Source organism: Daucus carota, chromosome 8, assembly GCF_001625215.2.
Source record: "Daucus carota subsp. sativus chromosome 8, DH1 v3.0, whole genome shotgun sequence".
In the NCBI taxonomy this organism is placed as follows: Eukaryota; Viridiplantae; Streptophyta; class Magnoliopsida; order Apiales; family Apiaceae; genus Daucus; species Daucus carota.
In genome coordinates, this window is record NC_030388.2 from 25,130,072 (window position 1) to 25,156,842 (window position 26,771).

The window sequence follows — 26,771 nt, forward strand, 5'->3', positions numbered from 1 at the left end:
TCTTTAAAAAATAATATACTATATGATTTCAAATTAATGTATTAAAAATTGTGACAACTCTAACACTACGAGTAGTACCATAATTATATATAATTATAGAGGGGAAGTTGCAGATAAAATTGGAGAGAAGTGAATAAAATTGGAGGGATATTATATTTAATAATAATAAATTAAAAGCACAATACAAAGAGATATGATAAGATCACACAAATATAGCGGGTGTTTGGATTGAAGAAGTAACCACTTCTTTTAAGATAAGTCTGCTAAAGTCTGAGGTTGGTTTGGGAAAAAAAAGTCGGAGCGCTTTTTCCTGAATTCCAGAACCGGAAGTGAGAAGCTTCATTTCCTTACTTCTCTTTGGTGCTTATCACTTTCTTTTTCGTCAGAAACGGAACAACTAAGCAGTCCGCACTCACGGAACAACTAAGCAGTCCGCATCCTCTCCACTTTTTTAGTTTAAGCAATAAGTCACTTCTTTTAAATCCAAACAGCCTCATAATCTAATAGTTTTTGTATGTTTGAATTAGCATATAGAGTAACATTTGAAAGAGGTGAAAGATGAAATCATGATATAATATGAAAGAGGTGAAAGATGAAGAAGAAGTTGCTCTATTTATTAAATTGCGATGGAAAATGACCTAAGCAACTAATGAACATTCATGAAAAAGTTGTGAACGGGTCACCAGATAGAAAATTGTCTATCCATGAGCTCAACTCCCCCATCATTTTTATAATTGTCTCCTATATTGAATAATAGTATTTTATTAATATTTTTTTTAGGAGAGTCAGGAAAAGAAGGGAAATGGGAGATGCGAGGGAAATGAGAGATGCGAGACTGAACACGAATTTTCTTTTTCTAATTCATAAATAAGGAGCATTATTTTGTCTAAAAATTTTGGGAAAGAAATTACATGTACCCAGAGGACGCAATTTTAGAATTCATTCTCTAAATACAGATATGTGAATAATTCTAAACAAGGGGCGAAAGCCTTTAGAAATGCTCTTTAAGTATGAGTAATAAATGATGACAAGTTATAAACTGTATAAGTTCAATTTTGATGAATAAAAAAAAATTGAAGAAGTGTTATAGATAATATATAATTATAGAGATAAACTTAAGAAGAGAAGAGTTACAGAGAGATCATCACACTTTTCTATGTTCATCCAACCACATATTACAAGATTTATATTACAAGATTTATATAGAGTCATAACTTGTGAGTTACAAGTAAATGAAAGGCCAAGAGGTATATATAATAATGGAGACAACTCAAAAGCTATGTATATAATAATGAAGGAAGCTAAAAAATCTGGAGTCATCCACCTGATATATAACAAGAAGAAAAATATGACTGGATAAACGTCATTTTGAGACTCATTCTTCAAAGACATGTGAATAGTTTAAAACGAGGGATGAGAGCCTTCGAAAACTCAAACTATGAACAATAAAACGATGGCAAATTGTAAACAGCAAACTTTAATTCTTTGAAAGTCATGCCTTAAAAATGTATTCTATTGCATGTATTGTTATGAAGAGAACTATGGACAACCTGCGGGTAATGAAAATGAAGTGTCAATTTTGAAAACAAGATAAGTGTTTTTTACATAAAATAAAGAAGTGAAGTAAAAGTTAGAAGTTAGTTAAGACTTATAAGTAATTAAAGTGTTTGGTAAAGAAGCAGAAGTCATGAAACAAAAGCGTCTACTCAACTTCTTTTAAGTACTTCTTGAATTTTTACACAAACGATACGAATAAGTGCTTTTAACTTATAAATCGAGAAGCCGTGCTTAAAAGTAGTAACCAAACACCCACAATATTTAAACAATGCGAGTGGTACCTTGAGGCTGTACCAAAATCTAGCAAAACTTTCATAGCAAAAAGAGGTGGGGAAACTAGCCCCCAAATTCATTCATAAGAACAAATTTCTCATAAAGAGATACAACACAAATTCTCTCCGTCTATTGTTAAAAGAAGATTAACATACTGGGGATCACTAAAAGAAGATTAATGTGCCAGGGACGGGGGATCACATTAAAGAAAGAGAGCCCTAGGAGAGCTCTCCAAAAGAAACTGGTGAACTATCGGAAAATCTAGCGAACAATTATGATTCTGCAACACATGTTTTATGTGAAACACCACAAATAACTGGGCATTTACTTCAACAATTAAACAAGAATAAATTCCTAGCAAATTCACATATAGAAGCCCATTATATGACCTACAATTCCAGTATATAACCTACATTCAAGTTTAACACTTTGAACCTTGGGGTTCAAATTACAATGCTATCATGCCAAAACAATAGATAGTTGAAACTCTCTAGATACATATCTATGTTATAGTATATGGTGACTGATATGTTCCAAAACATCTATAGCCCATACATCGAGCTCCTACATGGCCTTCCTCTTCTTTTGCGATCTTTGCAATTTTTGCCACTTGAGGTAAATCTGGTATGACAGCCCCCAAAAGACCATGCCGACACACCCCCATTGCTTTGAAGACAGAGGGTTGCCACTCAGCACAGATGATACCACTATGCTGACAAACTTTCGGGTGGTGGTGATAGTTGTGTTAGCCAGTGACCCAAACCGGCTAATGGTTAAAAATATAAAATTTTGTCCGACTGCCCCACAAAGACAGTAGAGGAAAATGTCCCAAGCTGCTTCTGGATGCTGCTTGCAAAATGCAACGGCCTCATACCCACTGGCACTAGGCCAGCCAAACATGAAGGCCATGTTATAAATGGTTCCCCACAAATTCATTCCTAGCATGATATCCCAGGCACTTGTTTTGGGGTACCTATACATGAACGATATTAAAAATTGCTATTTTACATTTCTATCAATTATGTTAAGTAAAGAAGCACGTGATATTATCAGTACCCTTTAATAGTCTTTTATCTCTCCCTCATGTTGGTTTTTAATAATTATTAGAAATGTGGAGAATGAGAGAATCTGTCAAGGAAATACCTTGTAGAAATTGAATCCTGAGTTGCATTGGTGAAACCGTCAAAAGCCAGGTTCAGAAAACACAGCCCATAACCCAGTGGAGCATTAGGGTTAGCCAGCTTTTTAATAGTTTTTGAGCTAGTCTGAAAACAGAAATATCGTTATTGGAATTTATTGCAAGGCAAATATAATGCGGAAGTAGGAAACTAATAATTAAATGTACTCACCTTCAAAAGTGCAAATGCTGATACTCCGCCAGCAACAAGAAGAGTACAAACATACTCCGGAATCGTATATCGGATACCATAAACCAATGTACCCATCAACATCACTGCATAAAATATTTAACTTAAACCTATAATTCTAAAAAGACCTCAAATTTAAACACCGTGGTTCCAGCAGGAGGCTAAATTTTTGATTGAATTATTACGAAAAGAGTAGTAGTAAATATAACTCATGGGAGCATGAATATTTAGATATAATTTAGTTATTATATAAGCCCTATATCATCTTACTGACCTGGAATCATTTTAGAGGATTTTGCCAGCACCTGCAATAGACAGTTATAGCACAATTGATTAGTGCTAAAAAAATTCAATTATAAAGCGTTATTTTTACAAAAGCATAAGTTTTATATAACTTTTATGCAAGTAAATCATGATCTTAATACGGGAAAGAATAGGAGACGAGAAACGAAAATTGTTGAAGGTTCTAACTAGCTAAGTTCACATATTAACACTAACGTTAGGTTTGAAACTAATGCCAAATTTAATTGATTAACATTTATTTAGTAGCACAAGAGAGATTGAACATTAGAAATAGCGGCTTTGAATTATTAATAGCACCTGGCAGATAAATAACTTCATTATAGGTTACAGAGATTCTTCTAAATCATAACGATTATGGGTGTACTACCTAGCGCCGGAAACTGTCATGCCAATAATAACTTATACCTGCTCGGTTCTAGCCTTAATATGATCTCATTTTACAATTAAATTTCTTAATCACTACTAGCAAGAAAAGACCGAGGATTCCTTCCTAGATATTAGACATGCTCGCTTAAGAGAATGTACTAATTCTTCAATTGTATCCTCACATACCCGAGTTAATACAAACACATAACCAATTGTAGTCAGTACAAACACAATTAAACAATCACCAATAACAAAATATGAAGGAGTGTATTAAAAGACGAGAACAACTAGTGACACACCTGAGCAGGGTAACTGATATACTTCAAAGCTTCAATACCCATAGCAGGCCCAATGGTATTCGTAATGCCAGCACTCCAGTAACTCCACCACGGAGCACCACCCGAACTTCCACTCGACCATAATCTTATCACTGTTTACACAATTTCACTCACTCAATCACACAAATTCCACAACGAAACAAACATACCTAACAATTAAATAGCGAAACAAGCAAACATACTTATAAAAGACCATATCAAACACACAACATTTTGAGCTAAATTCAAAAATGCCAGGTGCTCAAATCTCTTCTTTTCCGCCCCAAACTTCTTCGTTGACCTATAAATCAACAATAACAACATTTTAAATATACATTTAACACAAATCAATCCAAATTTAAAAAAAAAAAAAAAAGATCACAAATTTAATTAAATAAATGTATGATCTCATTGCTTATATAATCAAATATAAAAATACTTACACGGTCTCTTGAAGAATGCCTTGATATATATAAGCAGACCAAATGCCGGCGACGCAGAAGGCGAGAACGAGAATTCGTCGGAGTCCGGTGGCGTGAGACTCCATTTTCGCCGGAATTGCAGATCCGGCGACTACTCCGATGAATTTAAAACCAACAGTGTCTGAATTGAAAGCTAATTTCTTGTGATTTGCTATGAATGTGAAGATACAGTTATTGTGTGTATATATTCAACTTGTGTAGAGGGAGATGGTTGAGAAGAATGGAAGCTACGTTTTTGGTGTCCACGTGGAAGGGTTTGATTGGTTGGGTGACTTGAGCTTCTTTCCTATTGGATGGTTTGACGCAGAGTGCAATTTAGGAGCTTCTACAAGTTACATGTCAGGCTTCTCGGGTCGGCCCATTTCAATTTATACGGGCCCAATCACTTGCTGGTCAGTGTTCACGCTAATTTTAAAACTAACAAATATGGAGAGGAGAGGGGTGCGAAATGTGTTTTACGAAATCAAATAAAATTATAAAAATGAACTCCGAACACTTAAATCACTAGCACAATCTCAAATCTCTTATCCATTACCTATTTATTAGTAATCACTAGCACAATCTCAAATCTCTTATCCATTACCTATTTATTAGTAATTTTGTCCGTGCTTCGCACACGGGAATGTTATTTTATTTATTTGTCATATCATTAAATTTATTTATTTTTTGTATTTGTGTTTTCTTTCTGAATTTTGTAGCGTGTCCTTTTTTCATATAAATTATAAATTATTATAATAACATACTCAAACATTGTATTATTCTTATAGTCTTACCACTTGAGTTCTCTAAAGGAAAACAAATTATATATGACGTAGAAATGCTTGAGGAAAAAAGATAACAGAAGTTTAAGAGGAAGAATATCTTAGAATATAACAAAAAGTTATTACTTATATCTCCAATTTGCATCACATGCGACAAAAAATATTATATTTATGATAATATCATCTTCGTTAATAAGTGATTGATTTTAATATTTTTAGTAAAATTAAGTTAAACTACACTATAATAGTTTCTTGATTTATTTAATTAATTTTAAAAAAATGAAATCTTTAATATATATTTTTTAAAGTTATATATTAAGATTTTTTATAAAAAAACTACAAATACAATTAAAAAAATAAAGTTAATTTTTTGTAATTTATAGCAATTATGAAAAATACATAAATATTTTTGTCAATTTAACATTTTGCTCGTTATATAGCTTAAAAATAATTTAAAGCAATTATGAAAAATACATAAATATGATTGATGATAGCATGATCAAGTTTCAGTGAAGAGACATAGTATTCATTCTTACAGTGCAAAATCATTATAATTATCCATATCTATAGTTACATTATAGTTGCATGCTCCATTTAAAAGTATCTCTAAAACCGGGAGGTGATACAAATCCACTTTTGCTACAAAAACATTTTTTTTTTCAAGAGGACAATAATTGGTTTCCTTTTAATTAATTGCTACTTAGTTTCCATGCAAGCATCCTTGTCTCAATCCCTGGTATTTGGTAAGCGATACTTTGATACTGCTTCTATGCATTAAGCATCATCACACATCAGTGGCATATTATTTATCCAGATACGGCTCATACAGAATGAAGACAGCTTCTTTCATGTACTTGTAGCAGAGCTTCAACTTTGGGTGATTATTTGCAGTTTACAACACGGGGACGCAGGCGGGCACTTCATTTGTGGCAAATCATCTTTTCTTGGTTATACTTTCTTGCGAAAGCCATCAAAGAATGCTCAATTATACCACCACGAAGCCTCGAAACCAAATGAAGCATCGACTCTTTCTGGATGTTGTAATTGGCGAGAGTATGGCCATCTTCAAGCTGCAACCATTAATATATTAATATAATAAAATATTACAAATGCATGCTTGCATCAATACAGGTACATGATCATACTCACTGACTGTAAAATGCTTTAAAAGAAAACGATCCGTAAATCAAACAAAACAACAACACTGGGACTTGGAAACATAATATAAAAGCTGCAGCACACTCTAGAATCTGAGCAGAATATATATCCAGAGAAAAGTATACGCATGCACCAAGTTTCCTTTCCTATATAAAATTAATACTCATAAGTCATAGCTACCAGGGAACAAAAACAGCTAGCCACAATCATTATTGCCTTCACTCTTGAACGACCTGAGGTTAAGAGATAACCTTCTTTCAAACATACAAATGACATAATAAGGCTAATACTCATCTTTCATTGATGTGCCTAGCTAAGACGGCACACAGATCTCTCTGGGAATGTGTATAAGAGCCAACTCAAAATAAATTTGATTCTTTCTCTCCCTTCGTTTGTAAGATTATCAGCCTTAAAGTTCCAATCTCGGTTAACATGCATTACATCACATAGTATAATGCATCATATAGGACTTTGTCATTAAAAAAGTCGCGATCAAAGTTTAAAAAAATTAACTATATGATGGTGAGATATCATATTCTCCCTGGGGGAGGGAACATCAGCAACTTAGCTTGATAAGGAAATTTATAGAAAGAACATTGATCAAGTCAGAGGCCTGCAACGATGGTCTCTTTTAGTCGTCATATTCTACTTAAACGATGTAAGCACGTAGAATGAGTAATAATTCATGAGTTGTTCTACCTCTGATATTTTCTTCAAGCCATCTTTAGTTTTTGGGGCTTATGTGACTGTCCCACCACCAAAGAGTACTAGACTGCAGAATATAATTGCACCATGTAACGGGATTTATATTTTTTAAGTTAACAAACAAATAGAATTAATATATGGACAAAAAATGATTGAACATAGATATGTTACATTAAGGTCCGCGTGGATCCATGGTATTTTTGGTTTATCTAGCATTTTGCTATTTGCTTACTGCAAAGCAAACCCCTACAAAAGCTGAAAACATTATGCAGAGACTAAGATAGCCTGCAGCTGATTTGAACAGTATTTATATAGAGTCCCAACATTTATCACAGTTTGGAAAAATATCTAAACTCATTAATATAACTTTCACCCTGGCAAAATTAAGGTTTCAATTATTAACGCTTTATTCAAGTTATATAGAAGAGATATTATTTGAGTTGTATTAGATGTTGGTTGAGGGATTCTATAACATGGAGAAATAAACCCTCTGGATGCAGAAGCTGAAAACATCGACAAGAAATGGCATACCTAAATATCTAAATAAAATTTACCTTGTCTTGCATGATATTAAGAAGAGCTTTCTTAATTGGAGCCTCCTTGGTGATGTTATGCCCTGGATATCCACAAAATGAACGATGTAAGCACATAGAAAACTTGATTTTATGGGAAAAAGTTAACAAAGGTACTGTCTCAAGCTTGTAGTCTTAAAAAGTTCCATAATCAAACACGTTTCTTAGAAAAGAACATCCTCCTACCCAAAATTAGAAATTCAGGAAGCCAGGATCATAAATAAAGCAGCATTTAAAGCAGCATTAACCGATGACCACCTAACATGACAATTAAGTAATCTATCTATAATATTCAAGAAACTGAAATTGTATGTTTGATAAAAATACACGATAGATTTAAACTGCTTAGTTGGCAGAACCTAAAGGAAAAAAAATCAGTAAAATTATTGACCTGTGAGTTATATGCCATTTAGCATTGATTGGAATGGCGTAACAGAACTTTGATCAGCAATAATTGGACTTGAACAACCTACATCAAGTTCGGAAAACACATTCTAATCTCCTTTGGGATGGTCCAAGATAATATTACTACGGAAAAGAGGTTTAGGGGAACTAAACAGATATAACATAATAAATTTGGAACTACAATCGACTTAATATATTTTTGTGCGAGTAGAACAAAAAAAACCCAACTCCAATAAGAGTTGCATGTATAGCAGACAGAATGTTATATTTTTGTAATGTCTTCTTAAATTAATTAGTGATTTTGGTCAATGCCACAAATTCTTATATATGAATCAAGAGCCTAAATATGTATTAATATAACTTGATACAAACTTGCCAATTTTTGTCAAATACATTCTACCAAAAACCAACAAAGCATGTACCTTTTACATATAAAAAGTGTGTAACGAAAGCACCGACACCGTAGAACCCCCACTTATGACCTGTTTTAGATTGTAATGAGCCGATCAATCAAATACACGATGTGTAATTGTCGATTATGAAAGCACAACTATTTACACCTGTATCTATATAAAAAGTTTGGGATTGAGAGTAATCATCGGAAGCAGACTTAATTTTTTACGTATACTGGAACATGTGTTGTCATTCTTTGAAGAAACATCATAATAAAGTGTTATATGTATAAACCTACATATACATAGTATATAGAGTAGTGTGTTTAGTAGTCTGTAGTATCAATAAATAAAGCAATAAAACATGATACAAATGGAACATACCAGTGCGTCCACCGGAAAACTGAATGGTGATGGGATCACTGTTTTCACCCGAATAAGAAGCAGTTGTTTGAGGATCATAATTATTAGCATGCAAAGATGAGTTATTTTTGGTACTTATCTTCTGTCCTGAAAAATGAGCAAAGACACACTGAACGGTCAATAACCAAACACCCTCGTCAGAGTGTATATCATCTCACGTACCAAACGTATCCATAAAAGAGGATTTCTTGCAATGAACACCGACTGTAGAAGTTGCTTGAAGGACAAAGAAAACCGATTGGACTGTATATGAATCACGAAATATACAAAATCCACCTTAATCTCAAATTTCAAAATAGAAAAGAACATGATCAATTACTGTAATGAACTTAATTATAATGAGAGAACAAATAATGAACAGGAGCAAGGATAACTGACATTACTAGCGAGAAGGTAAAGTGCTGGACAAGAAAGAAGAAATTACAGGAGATAAAACATGCTCAAGCCTGCCTCTATTCTGTTATGCTAAATGCTATATAGCCAGCTGCCCACTGAAAGCACGTGACCACTAAACACAAACGACATCGTATCCATCTGATTGCAAAAACAACTATTAAATATTATAGATAACTCTGTTACAATTACCTTAATCTCGAGTGATGAAACCCTAAAATTGAGATAACGGCGATCAGGAACCTCTTGATAGAAACAACGGACACTGATTTGAGCGGAATGAAATTAGAAACTCAAACTTGCAGACTGAAGGAGAATGGCAGCAAGTATGTTGGCTGTAATCACGGAGAGTAGTTTCAGACGATAATGGTGCCCGCTACATCACAATTCAAAACTTTGTGCGGGTGTAACCCATGTAATTGCAGAGAATCGGGTAAAACCCAATGACCCAATAGTAATCATCTCTACTAAAAAAATGTATAGGTATGGCGAAAAAAAAATGTATAGGAAAAAGAATGCTAAGAGTCGAGCATTGGTCGAATGATCTTAAAAAATTTAAGACAGGTACTAATACAAATTTTTCGATATTTAAAATATACCAGTAATGAGTCCTAGACCAAATTGCAGAAGGAAAAGCTGGACTGGCAATCCCATGCATTATTCTTAAGAAAGGCGTGGGAGTAAACTTGGTATGGTTGTTACTCTGCAGAAAAACCTATCACGCCACACAAAAGAAAAACATTAATAAATGTTTTGAGTAAACCAAAAGGTTGTTGTACAAAGTTCCTAAATTCGTGCAAGCTCCCACGGTTCTCTTTACAACCAAATACAAAACCTGAACACCAGACCTAATATTATTGTGTTTTATGTATTGACAGACGGAAGTGAAAACTTTCATTTAATTGCTTAAATCCCGGTCTACTTCTGTAAAAGCATAAGTTTTATGTATTGTCATAAGTTGCATACTATTAATTTATATGGCAGAACAAATGAAGGGGAAAAACTTGTTTTTAACTACTGGAACCAAAAAGAAATAAAAAATGCTATATTCTAATAAAAACGTTTGATACAATAACTCAAGTATTACTATGATTCTGACTATAAAAAGGAAGCTGATTATTACCATGAGCTCTCGCATCTTCAACCTCTTACACACATATAGCGTCAACAAACCTCGTAAAACTTTAGCCACCAGATAATTCCAGCTTCTTATTTGTTTACAGTGTTTGCGTTGTTCTAGTGGCTAATCTATTGGGAGTTTTGCTGCTTTAGGATTTAGTAAATTCAAATCAGATTTTAATCAATATAATGTCAACCGGACTGATCTTTATCATATAACTTCCTATCATGATTCCTATTCTTTAGTTTTTTACCTCAAAACAAATATATTCAGCAGAGGAGAGCCTTCTACCCACCCCTGGAGTACAGCCCATCTATCAGATCTGAACAAAGTGAAATAAATGATATTAAAGCCTCGGAAATAGATTCACTTTGAGAAGTGAAAAGGCAAATGAGCAACTTATCTCTTACTGGATCTGTATTCACCTGCAGTTTATCTCTCTTCTCTATCCTGCTTAATCTTAATCAAGCTCATGAAGTCTGCACCTGAAGTTCATGACCTTCACCAATTACGTCTAGCTGGATTGCATGTTCGGAAGGAGTAAATACACAAAAATGTTTGCTATTTATCTGGTCAGAAACCTTGAAGAAAACAACACAGAGAAAACTTCACATATTTTTATGAAAAGCAAAAATGATATAAGACCGATAACAGACTGTTGCAATACTTACGTTACGTACTTTGTGTCTTAACCATCCATTGAACCTCATTTGAAGAGTTTGTGAAAGATCATAGTGACCAAGATTAGCATAAGGACTAATGCCTGCATAAGAACACATCAAAAATTATGATGAAACATATGAATTATACAAACTTGCAAAATCAGGTCTTAAATTAAAATTTCAAAGCTAAACTTACTGCATGTTTTTTATCAGAAGTGATTAAATTTTCATGTGATCAATCAATGTTAAACATCATACTGAAATACCTTAGCAATAAAGTTGTCTCCATATGCTCTCACAATTTCCTTCACCCTAATTAAAGGAGCAATATAAGGATTGGCTTGACTCACAATAATGTGATTAACATTGAGGAGCTCTTTAAACTGCATCATATGGTAAATCAATCTTTGATCTACCATCTCTCCCCCTAAGAGCAGATGTACCTTGACCCTCTTCAGGTCATTTTATTCTTCATTTCTTTTTCATTTAATTATTAAGTAATTTGTGTAATCAGTTACATTTTACACACTCCGTGTTCTTAATATAATAAATGTGTAAGAATGATTTTCTAGCATTTAAATGTTTATTAGAAAAAGTATGTGATGAAAATAATGTGTATACTGCCTCAAATTTGATCTCTGATTGTCAAACTAGAATCTTCCACTTTAACCTAAAACTGAATAGGCTGAAGTAGATATACGGTATTATGAAGAGCAGTTGTTAAAGAAACGAATTAACAGAAGAAAACACTACAGTCTATAAGCTAGGCTGGTACAAGTAGAAAATCAACCACACAAATTTTTTTTTAAAAAAACAATGTGCTTTAGCATAAACCTTGAAATTGACGAATTGCATGAATAAATAGTACATTACGAAATCTATCAGCCTAAAGTTGTAGCACTAACTACACGCATGACAAAGCTTCAATGTACTGCCAAACATCAAACCTTCCAAAACCCCAACTATCAACTTTTTCCACACCAAAGTCTACAGCAAAGTCCCATATCTCTTTCAAGCTTGCATCCACAAGGTTGTAACGTATAACCTTACCAGGTATTTCCAATACCAAGAACGAATCCTCCTGGAAATTTTCTCTTCTAATAAGTGCAAGCACATCGAATGCAAAAGTAAATCCACCAAAATAACAAGCTTTGTGTTTAGTCATCTGAGGGAAAGCTTTAGAAATTGGAGCAAGATCGACCAAATACTTGATAAACCACTCCGAGCAATCACTCTTCAACTCATAGACGCCAAGAGAAGTTGTACTAGGAAAAAACCCAACAAAATGCAAATGGTCTTCAGACTGCCCAAAATACGAACCGGTTAAAGGCAAATTGGCGTCAATAGGAGGCCTGGGAAATGTTCCCAGCCTACCCTCATCCACATTAAAGTACAGACCATCAAAAACAGTGGATCCCGTGAAATCGAACTCACTTAAATAATAAATACAGCCATGCCAGTAGACACCACGGTCCAAGTACATACCCTTAGGACAACAAAAAGACTGGACAGACAAGGTCCAAGTCCCGATTTGAGAGGAATAAACATGAAAGTCACCAATGGAAAAGGAATCTGATCGAGATGTGGTAACAAAAGCAATAACTTTGTAATGAGGTGAGTTTGAAGGATCAAAAGCTAAGTTGCGATAATTGACCTCTTTGGAAGGAAGATGTCTAGGAATGACATCCAATTTATTGGTAGAGGGGTTATACACATAAGTAGTGATCTGTTCCCGATAAGCTGTGAGAGAAGCTATGATGCAAGTAGAGCACAATAAAAGGCCATTACAGGATGCGAGAATACGAATACGTTCAGGATCAAACGGGTCGTGAGCAAAAGCAGTCGTTTTAAATGGCGAAGGGGTGTTTGGATCATCGAAAGGAACGAAATAAACCTCATTAGGACAAGGTTGACGACGCAGGTCAATAGGGCCTTGAATAAATATTCCACAAGTACGAAGAGGAGGGAGCAAATTACACAAGAGACGACTAAATTGTGGACTAGTCATGAGATACAACCATTTTTTCGAAACACACTTAAAACACTTGATTTTTCGATAGGGAAGACGACACAAAATGAGAGTTAACAGATCCTCGTCGTTTAAAACTATTTCTTCCGAGGATAATTTGAATTGAGTGCATCTGCTGCTAAGCCACATGGTCATATTCATATTCATCATAACTCACAATTCCAACTTATAATCAAAACAATTCCAACTTATAATCAAACTAGGATTGGTTCTGTACTGTACCTCCAAACGGATTAGGATTCTCCATCCTCCATCTCCGATCCGTTTCTTCTTCTTCTTCATTATTGAGTCTTTATTCCGGTTTCGCTCAAAACCCATATACTTTTTGGGTGTTGCTAAAGGGTGAGAACTAAGAGCAAGTCCAATGCAAGAGCAAAATAGCTATAACTATTGCTATAACTATTGTTATAATTTAGCACTAAAAAGTGTTTTTTGTTGCTAAAATAGAACTTCAACTCCAATGCTAGATGCATTTTGCATCCAAATAATTCCAAAATTAAGTAACTTTAGTCCCTCTCTCCTAAACTTTGTTTAAAGTTGACCACTATACATACCAATTATCATTAGTTGATGATGTGGCATGGATGCATAAATGCATCCTTGGTTTTAAATTTAGAACCAAGGATGCATATATGCATATTTGCATCCAAATATAGAACCTCATTGGAGTTGAGATTTTTAGCATTTGATTTCAAATTATAGAAATGACACCACTTATAACATTGCATTGGACTTGCTCTAAGAGTAAGTGCAATGCTAAAGTGGGTGCTATTGACATAATATAGCACTCAAGTAAAAAAAATATATAACCAAAGTATAGATGTTGCTAATCAACTCCAATGGAATGCTATTGCTATAATATACTCTCTCTGTCTCTAAATACTTTTCATGTTTGTGTATTTTACGTTTGCCAACACACACTTTTGATCGTTAATATCTTTCATTTCGTATTAGCATTAAATATAAAAATTTCACTGTATTAAAGTACTTGTGAATACGAATCCAACAAGATCACTCATGAATATATTTAGTGTTATAAATTAGATGTAAATTAATAATTTGTCTCATGTTATGAACAGTACCGACATTACAAACAAGAAAAGAAAAAAGAAACGGAGGGAGTAGCACCCAAATTGAATGTTAGTTAAATATACATCTAATTGGTTCTATTTTAAATCTCACCATTGGACTATTAATTCTACTAGCCTTTAACCCGTGCAAAGCACGGGCGGTTATATAATTCGTAATTTATTAATTATAATTTAAATCTTAACACCATTTTATTAGTATTTTAGTATTAATGAATTGGATTTTAGTTAAATTATATCAACCAACTGATTATATCTTCTAACGGAAATTTAGCTTTCACAATTTATTATCTATCTATAAATATTTTTCTGATATTAATATGTGACAGTTATTATTCAATTAATTTTAAATCAAAATTTTCATATTTCATATATCTTCATATGTTACGTAATGGTTCGTATTTGTAATAAAATAGAACACGTCAGAGTTAAATTTCGAGTAGGATGCGTTATAATTAAAAAGTAGCGTCTCTAATTATTTATATATATTTTAGACAAAAGATATTCAAAATTGTATATTTATAATTAGTTATACATTTATCTATTAGTATTTTTTTAATATTAATATATGTTATTAACAGTAGTTTCACCTTTTTCAACTAATTATAAATTATATTTAAAAAGATATTAATATATATATAAGGAGTGTTTTTAGTGTATGAAACTGTTTAATAGATATCTACGTGTTATAGACTTTTAGTTTTACAGGAGAGTACTAAACCGAGAATACCAAACCAAAATTTTGTACGACTACAAATTATACCCATGTTGGTTTTTTATAATACTAGCCTTTAACCCGTGCAAAGCACGGGCGGGTATATAATTCGTAAATTATTAATTATAATTTAAATCGTAACGTCATTTTATTAGTATTTTAGTATTAATGAATTGGATTTTAATTAAATTATATTAACCAACTCATTGTATCTTCTAACGGAAATTTAGCTTTCGCAATTTATTATCTATCTATAAATATTTTTCTGATATTAATATGTGACAGTTTACTATTCAATTAATTTTAAATCAAAAATTTCATATTTCATATATCTTCATATGTTACGTAATGGTTCGTATTTGTAATGAAATATAACATGTTAGAGTTAAATTTCGAGTAGAATACGTTATAATTAAAAAGTAGCGTTTCCAATTATTTATATGTATTTTAGAAAAAAAATATTCAAAATTGTATATTTATAATTAGTTATACATTTATTTATAAATATTTTTTAATATTAATATATGTTATTAACAATAGTTTCACCTTTTTTCAACTAATTATAAATTATATTTAAAAGATATTAATATACATCAGGAGTGTTTTTAGTATATGAAACTGTTTAATATATATCTACATGTTGCAGACTTTTAGTTTTATAGGAGTGTACCAAACCAAAATTTTGTACGACTACAAATTATACCCATGTTGGCTTTTTATAGTATAGTATAGATAGTATAGTATAGATTTTAACTCCAAAAATCATTTTTTGGTTTCAAATTATAGCAATAGCTACACACATTTTAGAATCACCATTGTACTTGCTCTAGCAAATTCCAATTCCAATGTAAGCTACGTTTTTGGTGTCCACGTGGATGGGTCTGATTGGTTGGATGACTTGAGCTTCTTTCCTATTGGATGGTTTGACGCAGAGTGCAATTTAGGAGCTTCTGCAAGTTACATGTCAGGTTTCTCGGGTCGGCCCATTTCAATTTATACGGGCCCAATCACCTGCTGGTCAGTGTTCACGCTATTTTTTTTTTTTAGGAAAAATGATACTCCCTCCGTCCCTCTCAATTGTTTACATTGGAGGGGGACACGGAGACCAAGACAATGTATGAAAAATGAGTAAAGTTGGATGAAAAGTGGGTAAAGTGGTGGGACCCATCAATATTTAATACAGTAATAGATTTAAGATAGTGGAGGAAAGTAGTGGGTGTAATAGTAGTTTTTATTGTTAAATATGAGATAGTGGGGGAGGATAGTGGGTGTAATGATGAGAAAAACTTACTATTTATAGTAACGTAAAGAAATGAGAGGGACATCCCAAAATAGTAACTGTAAAGAAATGAGAGGGACAGAGGGAGTATCCATTAAGAAGAAATATCATACAGCAAAGTCTCAACCAACATGCTAGGAAATATGCTAGGAAGAGACGTAAAAATGCTTTGGCAATCTAGCAAACAAGGTAATCTAGCCATCAAGTGGGCTGCTTTGTTTGCTTGCCTTTTAGCAAAAGTGATTGAAAAACATGGTCTAGAGCGGATGATATCACGACACTCATCTAGCATAAATCCCACTTCTAGAGCGTTGTTGTGAGTGTGATTAAGAGCTTTGACTGAAAGCAGAGAATCAGACTCAATTTCAACAAACTGATGCGGAAGAGTAGACAACCAGTGAAGACCCTCTTTGATGGCAATAACTTCTGCTTCAAGCACTGAGTTAGCCATCTGCAACCTCTTAACTTTGCCACCAATGAACTCACCTCTATGATCACGCAGCACAAGTCCCACCGAGAATGAATTTTCTCCCAGTTTGATTGCTGCATCAGTGTTGAGCTTGAGATAATCTACTGTTGGGGCCTTCCATTTATGAGTACCAGTTGGCGCATTAGACCTGCCATTGTTCAACAATACAGTTTTGGACTCCTTCGCCTTCCTCCATTCCGCAAAATAGCTTGCACTCCATTCCATCACAATTCTGTCATTCACTATCTTATTCTCCCACACTCTCTTGTTGCGGAAAAACCAAATACCCCACAATACCCTAGCTATTAAGGTGACTTCTTCCGGGTTTGCTTCATTCAGTTTCTGGAGAAGCCAATCAGGCGCGTACTCTACCAAATTCATGTCATAAGAAATCCCAACATACTGCCAGCAGCTTGTAGCAAAAGGGCAATCAAAAAATAGGTGTAAAAGATGTTCTACGTCCGAGTCACAACTACTAACAAATATGCAGAAGAGAGGGCTGCGAAATGTGTTTTACAAAATCAAATAAAAATGAATTAGCAAAAAAAAAAAGAAAAGAAACCAAATAAAAATGATAAGAAAAATAGAAATTAGCGAGTTTATATTATCATTTTCTTATCATAAATAATTACGAATTGCTTAATTTTATTCTTTAATAAATAGTTAAAAATTATATAGTTCGGCTCAGTATTGTATTTTTTTTTGTAGTCTCAGTATAACAATGAATCTATCTAATTAGAAAAGTAATGAATGACCGAGAGTAATTAAGGCATAAAATAGTTTTTATTTTTTAATTTACTACAATCTCGTATACGTTATTTTAAGAGTATATATTCAACAAGAAAAATGTTAGGGGACCCCAACAATATATCTCAAAAAATTTCTCCAAATGACGTGGCGAAATCTTATTGGTCACATTCATTCCCATAATAATGAGACCCCTTGCAGATTCATCAATCATCTAATCAGATTTCGCCACTTGTTAGTCATGTCATTTGGTAAAGATTTTTGGTAAAAAATTTTGGGGAACGTAGCAAAACCCATTCAACAATCATATATTTCTGTAGCGTCATCACGCATTATCCACGTATCTCTCCAAACAATCAGCAGTTATATATCAAGTTTATCACTTTAAAGAGCACAACACTGCGAGATAATCATCTTGTACATAGAAGTTTTGGGTGGGCTTTTCTTCAAACATGAGTCATGTTTAGAGTTAGTTGTATAACATATCTTTGTTTTTATTTTTTTCGATTTTTGACTTTTTCACTCTATTCGTATGTGCTACATGCCTACATCAAATTAAACATGAACTTAATAATTAGATTTATTTTTGAAAAACTAGAATTGAATCTCAGTATATCACTGTTTGAAAACAAATAGAGATGTAGCACGAAGGAATTTGTTGACTTCAATATGGAGAAGAAAAACAGTGTTTGGTGATGAGTAACGAACGGAGATGTGCAAAACAACTAAAAGAAATAAAAGAATATACATGAAATACAAAACATAACCGATGGACTTGATTGTAGTTACTACTTGTATATGCTCCAAAAATCGTATATTGTATATCAAGCATGCAACCTCTAACAATTAATTATACTACATTATATTTAAATAATAATTTATGAAATAAATATTAATTACGATAATTGTCAATTTAACTTAGTTATATTAATATCTCACTTGTTCAATGAGATGAATGAATAGCAATCGAGTTACATATACACGCGTGTGAGAGATTTTGTAATATTGTATAATATATATATATATACACACACACACACTTTATGGGCGACGTATTTATATTTTAGTGAGATAAAATATATATGTTTTATATTTATTGTATATAAATAATATTTAATACATTGATAAAGAGATTATATTTGTCTTTTAGAATTTTATTTACACAAACACTTTCAAATCCATACACAAATAGGAAAATTACGTAAATATTAGTAAGTAGCAAGAAATTTGAGATAGCACAAAATTGTGCGACACACTTTTAGATCGTAGTAGTATGTGAAATTGCTTATCTAACATAAAACACACAATTGATCTTAAAACAATAATTAAAAATTTCGTGCAAATTATATGATATTGCTCGTATAGATACTTCGCAATATTTTCATATGTACGTTAAATTTGTGGTATGTGAAAACTCAGAGTGTCATATAAAATGAAATATATTATGTACTTTAAAAGGACGAGTAAATTTCAGTTACAATAAATAAAATTTACGGGACACATTGGCTCTAAATTCTAATTTAATATTAATAAAGAAAAAATGTAATATACGTAGTTCAAAAGTCGGTCATTAATCGTGATTAATTATCAATTAAATCATATTCATAACTTGTCAAATTGATTGAATTTCTGATTATTCGATTACTTATTTGATTATCTCTGATAAATTCAATTATTAATTAATTAATATTTATTTCATATTTTCACTCACGTTTTCAAGACCCTCTGTCCAAGAAATATATGCAACCTTCCTTTGTCCATCCGGCGACGAGGTAGTGTGAAAGGATAATATTATGAAGTTGATGGAATAAAAAGAGAGAAAGAAAGATAGAGATAAGTGATAACGTAGCGACTGATCTCATAGTTTGCAATGAAATGGCCCCTTTTCTTCGCTCACTCCCTTGATTTTCCCTCAAAGTCGTATTGAAACTCCCTACTTTTCTTTCGGTCTTTGGATTTTTCTTCCACAAAAGGTTCTTTCTCATTTCCATGCTTTTTTTTTTTAACAAAAGTGTTAATTTAATAATAAAAAACTATACGGCATCTACACCAATGATCGGGTCGAACAAACAGTAAATTGCAATCGCCTGTTGTCACAAAAAGACAGTTAAACGATATTTTTAAGAAAATTTATGTACAAATACAAGTACTCGTTTCATGCATTCTCGTTGAATTACTGGTACCCTCTTCATCATGCCCCGATAGAATTATCGTTTGAGCTATCGACCAAAACTGCGATTCCATACAAACTTTCATACCAAATCAAACCCCGTTTACAATTAAGAAGCGAAAAACAAAGTTCTGACCAGGGAGAGTTCTCATTTCCATGCTACTTCTCTCTTTTCTTTGTCACTAGACCCATCATTTTTTTTTCTTGCTGCATAATTCATGATTTAATTAAATATTATTAAACTTACAACTCGTAATAATAAACCACATCATCGCAACAATAATAATTTTCTTTTCTCTACATTTTGAAATAAATATTATAAAATAAGTGACTTTAACCTCTACTAATTATTTAAGAATGATTATATAAATTTTAAGTAATAAGATAATATTTAATATTTGAACCATAGCAGGCGTTGGGTGTCAGGTCTGAAACGTGACTACGTCAGTGACAACTTACTAATTCATAAAATGATACTCCTCTGTCCCATTAGATTGTATACAGTTTTTTTTGAGACGTTCCATCAATTGTATAGTACATATCAAAAATAGTAAGTTTTTATAATATAAAAACTCAACTACACCCACTACTTTCTTTCACTACACCTACTTTATAACTTAAATATTAGTAGAATCCCACCACTTTATTCCCACAACACTCATTTTACACATTAAATATTAATCAGTCCCATCATTTCACCCAGTTTTCTTACTTTTTATCACTAAATTACACTTTTTCTTAACCTCCGTGCCACTCCCCATACGTATACTACTCACCGGGACGGAGGGAGCATATTATAATATCGCTATCAAACACCGAATATATATTTGAAGTAGGGACGAGGGACCGCTTCACAATCACAAGTTCGACTTGCTTTAGGCAACCGGAATATAAGAATACTCGAACCCGAAAAACCAAAATTTCCTCTGACGGAATCAGTACTCTTAACTTTTAATGTTTTAGAGAAATTATATTAAAAAATAAATTTATTTATGGATCCTAGAAATTTAGACAATAATAATATTAACTAAGATCTTCTTCCTCCTTCCGCCGAGTTTGAGTTGGACGAGGTCAAGAAAAATATATAAATTAATATGAAATTATAAAAGAAAGCATATAAAGTGGTGAGATTATCAAGAGCAAGTCTTAAAAGTTGTGTTACATTGATAAACAAAAAACTCACTCCCATGAATAATAAACATAGATGGTAAAATGATATACTTGATTTTAGATATAGTAGGGCTGCACATGGGCTGGGTTGGGCCGGTTTCGACCATTCAAGCGACCCAACCCATTTAGTACGGGTTAGAAAAATTTAACCCATTAATCATAAAAAGAATTAGAAACCCAACCCTACTAATTGTATGACGGGTTGGGTTGGTTAGGGTAGGGTTGATCGGGTTGAAAAATTTGCAAGATAAGCATAATCCAAAATATGTTTTGCACCATTTTGTTGTATACAATTAGCAATAACATAGGACACTGCACCGATACAAAATATCAGGTGCTTTTAGAGTGTAGATATTCTCTTCATACTAAGGTGGACAGCTGAATCTTAATACACTAATAACTATTAAAAATCATGTTTCCGCCATGATATATAATCATAAGAACTAGCAATGTGAGTCGTTTGATTTGAACTATAAAGCTTTATTTCTAATTGTTTCTGCACACTGCACTACACTCACTGCACATTCTATCATCAAATAAGTAAATATAGTTCCGTAAGCAACCAAAAATATTCTACTCCCTCCGTCTCTTATTACTTTTCCTGTTTCTCTCTAGCACGTTTGTCAATACACACTTTTGATCCTTAATATCATTAATTTTGTATTAGTATTAAATATAAAAACTTCATTGTATTAAAGTACTTGTGAATACGAATCCAACAAGATCACTTACGACTATATTTAGTCTTATAAATTAGACGTAAATTAGTAATTAGTCTCATGTTATGAACAGTCCCGACATATCAAACGAGAAAAGAATAAAGAAACGGAGGGAGTATTAGAGTGTTAAAGATATTTTGACCGGGTTGGGTTGGTTTAGGGTTTTTAAAAGTCATATTTCGACCCAACCCATTATAAACGGCTCAACCAAAAATCAACCCAATTAACCCACGGTTTGGAATGGGTCGGGTTAGTCGGCCTAGTTCAAGGTTGGGTTGGGTTGGTTTGAACGGGTTGGACAACCCATGAGCAGCCCTAAGATATAGAATAAAGGAGGGATTTTGATGTAGTTGTCATACATACAGACATAAATATCGATATTTAAAATAATACTGCCAGATAAATTTAAAAATTGAGAAAATTAGATACTACATGCTATTTTAAAATTATATTAAAGTATAGATTTTAATTTCAAATATCATCTTTTTATAAATATGAAAAATCATTAGAACTCCCCACCTTCAACCGCTAATTGCTAATCAAAACATATAATTCAATCCGTTAAAAGCTAATTCTCAAACAGAACCTATTACTATTTCATTACAATATGTATATGTATTTTCATATCATAATTGGACTTGCTCTGATTGAGCGGGAAGAAATGGAAGAGTGTAGTATTTTTCTTTGTAAAAATTTACTGTTTGAAAATTTTTAAAATATAAAATTTGAGAGGTATATTTCGAAAAAGAAAGTGAAGAACAATCCTTAAGAGTAAAAATGGACAGGATTTAACAATTTTATCGAATATAGATAATGAAAACAAAGTTACTAAAAGAAATTGTGCTTCTGTACTATTTTTCCATGCCAGGTATATTTGTAAGAAATAAATAAATAATAATTTCTGCACGTTGTATTGATAAAGATAGCAGTGTATATGTGTTTTGAGTTTTGACTTCATTTACCAACTTACTACACTTGCCTTCGGCTTCTACTACTTGATAACTAATGTACATACATACCTTGTTCTGTTATCTCTTCTAATAGTCACCTCTCTCTCTCTCTCTCTCTCTCTCTCTCTCTCTCTCTCTCTCTCTCATTTTAGGCCAGCTACTAAAAATGGGTAATTGCTTTGCTGCTCCTGCTTCTTCTTCTGCGAAAGTTGATGCTACACACACCTCCCATCCTGGTAACTCTTCCTCCATAAAAATCTCTCTCTCTCTCTCTCTCTCTCTCTCTCTCTCTCTCTCTCTCTCTCTGTTTGTGTGTGTGAGTTACTCCATTATTTTGTTATGATTTCATAAATAGTAATAGAAATATTTTTTTGTGGTGTTTGTATTTTGTAATCCGTTTCATTTCTGGATTTAAGGTTCTTATATCTTGCAGTTGAGGTTCTTGATTAAAGAATCTTCATAGGGGTTCACAGGGTAATAGAAGAAGCTTTGTGGGTGTGAACATAATTGACCTGCTTGCTCATATCATTCTTTGATATTCTGAGATTCTTTTTTCATTTTTGTTGCTGTTCCAGTTTTGCTTTTCCTATCTTTTTATGCAATGCAATGTAAAAATCAGACCTTTTAATTAACACACACAGAGAGAGAGGGAGGGAGGGAGAGAGAGAGAGAGAGAGAGCTTTTACTTAGCTAACTGTGTTTTGTGAGCCTTAATAAAATGAGTCAGTAATTGAGTAGTATGCCATAGTATCTTCCCCAATTCTATGCAGTATCTAACTTTTTTATGGGGTTCGATAATTAAATGCGTTCTGCAAGGTTTCTGTATTTTTATGTGGGCTCAGATAAAGATATGAATGACATTATCAGTCGTATTCTGAAAAACATAATTGCTAATGGCCTACCAGTCTGTTTCGGATATTAATCAGGAAGTCATGTTTTTACTGCTTTCGATTTACCTGCTGTAATGTTAAGCTGTGAACATTCATGTTTAGAAATTAAGTCAGGCTTTCAGTAACAGGGTAAAAAATGTTGTATCTTGAACTAGTTGCGGAAACTATCCTTAGTACAGTTGTTTGGAGAGAAACATGTAAACGCAATTAATATTTAACTGCAGTTGTATGAAGTAAGTTTTACAGTAACAATTATGTGGCTACAAAACTTCGCCCTAGGATTTATTATGTTTATGTTCAGGCAGGAGTCCTGTTTATGGGAGACTTAGTTTCAGTATAAACATGAAAATTGTGATAGAAGTAAACTCACTGCACTTGATCTCCATTATCGATATTGCAAAACTTTTCAGCAGTGATATAAAGTTTAAGAGCGCCATCACATTCTGCAAACATGTCACTTCTTACAGCTTCTGCACTAGTTTCAAGCTCTTTGTTCATATGCTGGTATTGGCTGCTCTATTACTGCTTTAAAATATGAAAGAATGAGTAAGCTTGATTAATTGACAGTTGGTTTAGAATGAAAGTAATGATTCTTTTTACTATACTGAAATTAAGTAATATGAAATTGATTTATTATGGATTATGATAGTATCGGAGATTCAGAGCAGTATACTCCTCATAGTGCATCATTTTCACTGTTCAGTTTTTTATTTCTTTCCAGCCTCTGAATCCTTAAAAACCGCCAGCAAAACCACTCCTTCAGCTCGTTCTAGCGTGACCATTCCATCCTACAGCTGGCGAAGCAGTGCTGAAAGCCTTCCAACTCCAAGATCTGAGAGTGAAATTTTGTCATCTCCCCATGTGAAAGCCTTTTCCTTTACGGAGTTGAAAAATGCAACCAGAAATTTCCGGCCTGACAGCCTTCTTGGTGAAGGTGGGTTCGGTTATGTCTTCAAAGGATGGATTGATCAACACTCGCTTTCTGCTGCAAAGCCTGGTTCTGGAATGGTCGTTGCTGTAAAGAAGCTTAAACCTGAAGGTTTTCAAGGGCACAAGGAGTGGTTGGTATGTTCTTTACTTATTCTTTTACTCTATAAATAGCAGTTTTTTCTTACCTTCTTGGCTGATAAACAATTGCATAATTTCTTGCAGACAGAGGTTAACTATCTTGGACAACTGCATCATCCAAATCTTGTTAAACTTATTGGATATTGTTCTGATGGTGATAATCGACTTTTGGTATACGAGTTCTTGCCTAAGGGGAGCTTAGAAAATCATTTATTTAGAAGTAAGTACTCCTAGTTAATTAACTTTTGTTTGTTCGAAATGTCTTTTAATTTTTTTTTTTAATGTATAAGACATTTTATCAATATAGCAGAAGATTCTGCTCTTGTTTATCCAATCTTTTGAAGAAGATATACTTTTTCAACACCCCCCCACCCCCACCCCCCCGTATAATACATATTTATTAGGAAGGTGATTTTTCTCTTGTTTAGTATTTTTTTTTTTTTTAAATCAAGTTGAGAAAATATACTTTTTCACCCCCCCCCTCCCTCTCTTTCTCTGGTAGGACAAGATTGAGTAACTACTAACTATGTAGATTATTCCCATAGGAGTGCTGCCAGGACACAACTTCAATTTCTCTCAAGTAGGATTAGTCTTTAGACAAAACAGTAGTGTTACACATGCAGCTGTTACTTTACCAAGCTAAAGAGATGATTCTATGGATCTATGCATTTGGATTATTCTTCTTCTGTGTTGTAGGCTAGTTTATATTTGTTAGGGAGTAGTATGTGAGATTCTTAGTAGTTCAAACTTTACTCTGAGTCAGGACACACAAATTAATTGGTGTTCGAAGTACTTAAATCTAGATTCTACCAGTTATGTGAACAGTTTTAAGTTATTTGTGTATGTTTTAGTACTTGGGAATTGGGACAATTTACCCTTCTATAATCTTCCACCTTTGACCTTCCAGATTTAAGTATAAGTTCTAGACCACAAATCTACACTTCTGATTTAATCTTTCGATTGCACAACATCTCCTAAAGTATAAAAGCTACATTTTGTTCCCAGGAGGAGCCCAACCACTCTCTTGGGCTACAAGAATCAAAGTGGCCATTGGTGCAGCTAGAGGCCTTTCTTTCCTGCATGATGCTGAAGAGCAAGTTATTTACCGTGATTTTAAGGCTGCCAATATCCTTCTGGATGCGGTAACTGCAAACCTAATTTTTCTACTATTTTTGACTCCCTCATAATACTGTATGCTGTAATATGGTCATATTGATCACCGTTGTTTGTTTTTGTTTGCCACGCAGGAGTTCAATGCCAAGTTATCTGATTTTGGTTTGGCTAAGGCAGGACCAACTGGTGATAAGACTCATGTGTCTACTCAAGTAATGGGTACTCATGGCTATGCTGCACCTGAGTATGTTGCTACAGGTTTGTAGCCTAACAGTATTGAGTTGATATTTTCAACTGTGGATTTTATAGAATGCGGTTTTCAGTGATGCATATTTTAAAATTTCCTTGGATAAGCAGGTCGCCTGACATCAAAAAGTGATGTATACAGCTTTGGCGTAGTTATGCTTGAGCTATTGTCTGGTCGTCGTGCTGTTGATAAGACAAAGCCTGGTGTGGAGCAGAGTCTTGTGGAATGGGCCAAACCGTATTTGGGCGATAAAAGGAAACTGTTTCGAATAATGGACATCAAATTGGAGGGTCAGTACCCTCAAAAAGCAGCACACTCTGCTGCTACCCTTGCTTTACACTGCCTGAGGTCTGAGCCTAAAGCAAGGCCACGTATGTCAGAAGTTCTAACGACGCTGGAACAGATTCAAGCACCAAAAACTGCATCACAGAACTCCTCCGCGGTGCATCAGACAGTTACTGATCCTCTTCGCAGGTCACCAATGAATCAACACCGTTCACCTCTAAATTTGACACCCTCTGCCTCTCCTTTGCAACATCACCGGAAATCTCCACATGTACGGAGACACTGAGATGCATCATTTGGTCACCCACTGAAGCACCTCATAGTGATTTACTTGCTGCTTGGGCAAATCAGGTGAAAAATTGCACAAGGGAATTAGCTGCTGTCGGGAGTAGAATGAAGCATAGAAGGTTATCAAAATTTGTGGGAATTTTGTTGTAAGATTTCTGTATCCTGATTGTCTGTATCTCTGCTGTGTATATGTAGTTGTATACTTGTAATATTTGGTCACAATTTTATGGTCCAGTTCTCACTTCTCATGTTTTTACATAATATATAGCATGCATGCATCATCTTACA

At 33.5% G+C, this 26,771-nt stretch overlaps 4 protein-coding genes across 36 annotated transcripts; 1 reads left to right on the forward strand and 3 right to left on the reverse strand.

Annotated features, from left to right (window-relative positions):
* Positions 1 to 2,166: 2,166 nt before the first annotated feature.
* Positions 2,167 to 4,911, reverse strand: LOC108197238 (UDP-galactose/UDP-glucose transporter 3). Its single transcript, XM_017364798.2, has 7 exons — positions 4,627 to 4,911; positions 4,387 to 4,484; positions 4,166 to 4,296; positions 3,472 to 3,502; positions 3,180 to 3,283; positions 2,974 to 3,095; positions 2,167 to 2,803 (listed from the first exon to the last, which is right to left on the reverse strand). Exons 1-7 carry the CDS (start codon positions 4,728 to 4,730, stop codon positions 2,395 to 2,397), a joined length of 999 nt encoding a protein of 332 aa, XP_017220287.1. The 5' UTR covers positions 4,731 to 4,911; the 3' UTR covers positions 2,167 to 2,394.
* A 1,003-nt stretch (positions 4,912 to 5,914) lies between these two features.
* LOC108199605 (hypothetical protein) lies at positions 5,915 to 13,770 on the reverse strand. 33 transcript variants are annotated; one of them, XR_010286299.1, is made up of 11 exons: positions 13,508 to 13,770; positions 11,266 to 11,357; positions 11,020 to 11,175; positions 10,074 to 10,916; positions 9,244 to 9,809; positions 9,043 to 9,168; positions 8,689 to 8,748; positions 7,844 to 7,905; positions 7,461 to 7,535; positions 7,284 to 7,356; positions 5,915 to 6,496 (listed from the first exon to the last, which is right to left on the reverse strand). XR_010286299.1 is itself a non-coding variant. In XM_064082795.1 (10 exons), the coding sequence occupies exons 5-9, from the start codon at positions 9,254 to 9,256 to the stop codon at positions 7,309 to 7,311; spliced, it is 309 nt and encodes a 102-aa protein (XP_063938865.1). In that variant the 5' UTR covers positions 9,257 to 9,809; positions 10,074 to 10,916; positions 11,020 to 11,175; positions 11,266 to 11,357; positions 13,508 to 13,768; the 3' UTR covers positions 5,915 to 6,496; positions 7,284 to 7,308. The 33 variants fall into 33 exon arrangements, 22 of the variants coding, with proteins under 22 accessions (XP_063938865.1, XP_063938852.1, XP_017222995.1 ...); XR_010286300.1 differs by having other exon boundaries at positions 7,461 to 7,544; XR_010286307.1 differs by lacking the exon at positions 7,461 to 7,535 and adding an exon at positions 8,253 to 8,330 and having other exon boundaries at positions 9,667 to 9,809; positions 13,508 to 13,767.
* LOC108199604 (F-box protein At5g07610-like) lies at positions 12,037 to 13,508 on the reverse strand. The gene has a single exon (XM_017367505.2). It carries the CDS (start codon positions 13,433 to 13,435, stop codon positions 12,161 to 12,163), a length of 1,275 nt encoding a protein of 424 aa, XP_017222994.1. The 5' UTR covers positions 13,436 to 13,508; the 3' UTR covers positions 12,037 to 12,160.
* Positions 13,771 to 22,630: 8,860 nt separating the features above from the next.
* Positions 22,631 to 26,728, forward strand: LOC108200046 (probable serine/threonine-protein kinase PBL3). Its single transcript, XM_017368105.2, has 6 exons — positions 22,631 to 22,828; positions 24,204 to 24,547; positions 24,635 to 24,770; positions 25,556 to 25,692; positions 25,798 to 25,921; positions 26,021 to 26,728. The coding sequence occupies exons 1-6, from the start codon at positions 22,759 to 22,761 to the stop codon at positions 26,479 to 26,481; spliced, it is 1,272 nt and encodes a 423-aa protein (XP_017223594.1). The 5' UTR covers positions 22,631 to 22,758; the 3' UTR covers positions 26,482 to 26,728.
* The last annotated feature ends 43 nt before the right edge of the window (positions 26,729 to 26,771 follow it).

Excerpts from the sequence above, each read along its gene's own strand:
- LOC108197238 (XM_017364798.2), bottom strand. The coding sequence starts at position 4,730 with ATGGAGTCTCACGCCACCGGACTCCGACGAATTCTCGTTCTCGCCTTC. Across the intron at positions 3,503-4,165 it reads ATATCAGTTACCCTGCTCAG|GTGCTGGCAAAATCCTCTAA; the intron begins GTGTGTCACTAG and ends TGTCTATTGCAG. Across the intron at positions 2,804-2,973 it reads CAGGATTCAATTTCTACAAG|GTACCCCAAAACAAGTGCCT; the intron begins GTATTTCCTTGA and ends GTTCATGTATAG.
- LOC108199605 (XM_064082782.1), bottom strand. Across the intron at positions 7,906-8,688 it reads ACACTTTTTATATGTAAAAG|GGCATAACATCACCAAGGAG; the intron begins GTACATGCTTTG and ends GTGGATATCCAG. Across the intron at positions 6,497-7,843 it reads TTAATATCATGCAAGACAAG|CTTGAAGATGGCCATACTCT; the intron begins GTAAATTTTATT and ends TAATGGTTGCAG.
- LOC108199604 (XM_017367505.2), bottom strand. The coding sequence starts at position 13,435 with ATGATGAATATGAATATGACCATGTGGCTTAGCAGCAGATGCACTCAA.
- LOC108200046 (XM_017368105.2), top strand. The coding sequence starts at position 22,759 with ATGGGTAATTGCTTTGCTGCTCCTGCTTCTTCTTCTGCGAAAGTTGAT. Across the intron at positions 24,771-25,555 it reads AGAAAATCATTTATTTAGAA|GAGGAGCCCAACCACTCTCT; the intron begins GTAAGTACTCCT and ends TTTTGTTCCCAG. Across the intron at positions 25,693-25,797 it reads CCAATATCCTTCTGGATGCG|GAGTTCAATGCCAAGTTATC; the intron begins GTAACTGCAAAC and ends TTTGCCACGCAG.